This window comes from Nicotiana attenuata, unplaced genomic scaffold (genome assembly GCF_001879085.1).
Source record: "Nicotiana attenuata strain UT unplaced genomic scaffold, NIATTr2, whole genome shotgun sequence".
Classification (NCBI taxonomy): domain Eukaryota; kingdom Viridiplantae; phylum Streptophyta; class Magnoliopsida; order Solanales; family Solanaceae; genus Nicotiana; species Nicotiana attenuata.
Genome location: NW_017670312.1, coordinates 658,204 through 660,688, shown reverse-complemented (window position 1 = coordinate 660,688; position 2,485 = coordinate 658,204). Strand labels below are relative to the sequence as shown.

Genomic DNA, 2,485 nt, shown 5'->3' with positions numbered 1-2,485 from the left:
AGTCCGATTGTCAAACCGACTACTGTGAGCTTGGTGCTTTCGATTGCTATCCACCAGAATCGGCCCATACGTCAACTTGATGTCAACAACACGTTCTTACAATGTCACCTAGAAGAAGAAGTCTACATGGTCCAACCTCCGGGTTTTGAAGACGAGTAGTTCCCCTCACATATATGTCGCCTAAAGAAAGCTATATACGGACTCAAGCAAGCTTCTGGGGCCTGGTACAATGAACTCAAGACGTTCCTTCTCTATTTGGGATTTGTCAAGTCTGAATCTGATGCATCGCTTTTCATTCGCAAAGTGTCGAACAACGTGTTGTATGTGTTGGTTTATATCGATGATATTATCATCATCGGGAGCCATAACTCATATGTAAATCAGGCTATCTATTGTATTGCTGGCCATTTTTCCAATAAGGATCTTGGAAACCTTAACTTTTTTCTCGGAGTCGAGTTGCTTCGTGTTGCAGATGGAATTACTCTATCACAATCCAATTACATCAGTGAAATCCTCTCTGAAGAAAATATAAAGACTGCAATTCCGCAAAAACTCCAATGAGTTCCAGTGAAGTGCTTCAACAAAATGATGGAGTGGAACCAACTGGTGCCACTTGCTACAAGAGAGTTCTTGGAAAACTACAGTACTTGTCATTCACTCATTCAGACATAAGTTTCTCTATGAACAAATTGTCTCAATTTATGCACTCCCCATCTGAAGTACACTGGAAAGCACTCAAACAAGTACTCAGGTATCTTCAAGGAACAATGCAGTTTTTTCTTCGCATTCAAATAGATAATGATTTTAAGCTACACATGTATTCTGATGCGGATTGGGCTGTAGATGCGAGTGATCGAGCCTCCACTACTGGTTACATACCGTTTTTTGGCAAAAATCTTCTGAGTTGGTCACAGAGGAAACAAAGAATAGTTGCTCGCTCATCAACCGAAGCAGAGTATCGAGCGATTTCAAGTGCACTTGCTGAAAGAAATTGGGTGACAATCTGCTAAATGAACTACATGTTTCACTTCCACAAGCACCAACCATTTACTGTGACAATGTTGGTGCAACTTATTTTGCTAAAATATAGCCTTCCATAGCCGCATGAAACACATTGTGGTGGACTTTCACTTTGTTCACAAGCAAGTCCAACAGAATCAAGTTCGCATTGTTCATTCATATTGCAGAAAATCCAGTCTGTGACAATGTTGGTGCAACTTATTTGTGCGAAAATCCAGTCTTCCATAGCCGCATGAAACACATTGCGATGGACTTTCACTTTGTTCGTAAGCAAGTCCAACATAATCAAGTTCACATTGTTCATATTCATACTGCAGATCAGCTCACGGATACTCTCACCAAAGCACTACCAAAAGCCAGCCTTTGACAGACACTTATTCAAGCTAGGCGTAGCTACACACTGCCTAACTTGAGGGGGGCGTATTAGAGCATAAGTTAACCACCAACTATTTTACTACTTTGACCAATTCTTTAGCTAGTAGTTAGGATTTTGTTTATATATGGATACAACAATAAGTATCTTTGAACAAAGTACTATCAAAATAACAAATAAGATACTCACTACTGACTCCTTATGATCGTCAATTGCTTCACATTTAGTATAAATCTAAAACAACTTTAATTAAGTAACAATATTTATTTCATTAAGAATATAAATGGAGAAAGCTTAAATGCGTGATGTCCCTAATCATCTGATGCAAAGGGAAAGCAAAAGCTAGAGGAATATAAAACCATAACAAGGAGCTTCAAGGAAACATACTTACTTGGACGGGGTCAATGGGTGATCAGCAAGGCCCATGGACGGGGTCAATGGGTGATCAGCAAGGCCCATGGCCTGGGCCGGTAACTTTCATTGCACTTTGGAGGGGTGCCTGCCTAAAGTCGGCCCAAGTGGTTGAGCTTACGTCATAATTTGTGGCACTGGGGGCTTGCGTTCGCGCAACCCCTACCCAACTCTTAACCAAAAATATTGGGTAGCTTATTTTCAAGTCCTTAGTCTCAAACTAAGTACACGTGCGGCACTTGACAACTTGCTCACGATCTTGCACAACTTGCTCAAGTTCCAGTTTTTGGAAAATTATTTTATAGTTACATGATTTGAGTGTAAGCCCAAACTTCTTGTTAGATATAAAACGTTACTTAAGCACAATGCAAAACTCACGCAGCCACGCAGTGAGCACAAAGCGAACTATTCTTTCGCCTTTTACTAAAGAATACCGTGCACGCTGCATTTAGTGGAATACGCCTATTTTTGGAGGGGTTCTCTTCATTAGAGTTCCCCCTACAATTCTAGTTTTAATCTTTGATCTTTAATTTAATAGGGATATAATTTGAATTAATTGTGAGACTTTGTGGGTTATTCTATGTCGATCTTTTTGAATGAAAATCATTAATATATTACTGCAGTCGGAGTAACTTAATACTCAATTCCTTGACAAAAATATGAGCTTACTGATATGAATAT

At 39.6% G+C, this 2,485-nt stretch overlaps 1 protein-coding gene across 1 annotated transcript; it reads left to right on the top strand.

Annotated features, from left to right (window-relative positions):
• Nucleotides 1-557: 557 nt before the first annotated feature.
• Nucleotides 558-1,010, top strand: LOC109237644 (uncharacterized mitochondrial protein AtMg00810-like). The gene has a single exon (XM_019403970.1). It carries the CDS (start codon nucleotides 558-560, stop codon nucleotides 1,008-1,010), a length of 453 nt encoding a protein of 150 aa, XP_019259515.1.
• Nucleotides 1,011-2,485: the final 1,475 nt, after the last annotated feature.

What these genes read in the sequence shown, in the direction of transcription:
- LOC109237644 (XM_019403970.1), top strand. Translation starts at nt 558, where the DNA reads ATGAGTTCCAGTGAAGTGCTTCAACAAAATGATGGAGTGGAACCAACT.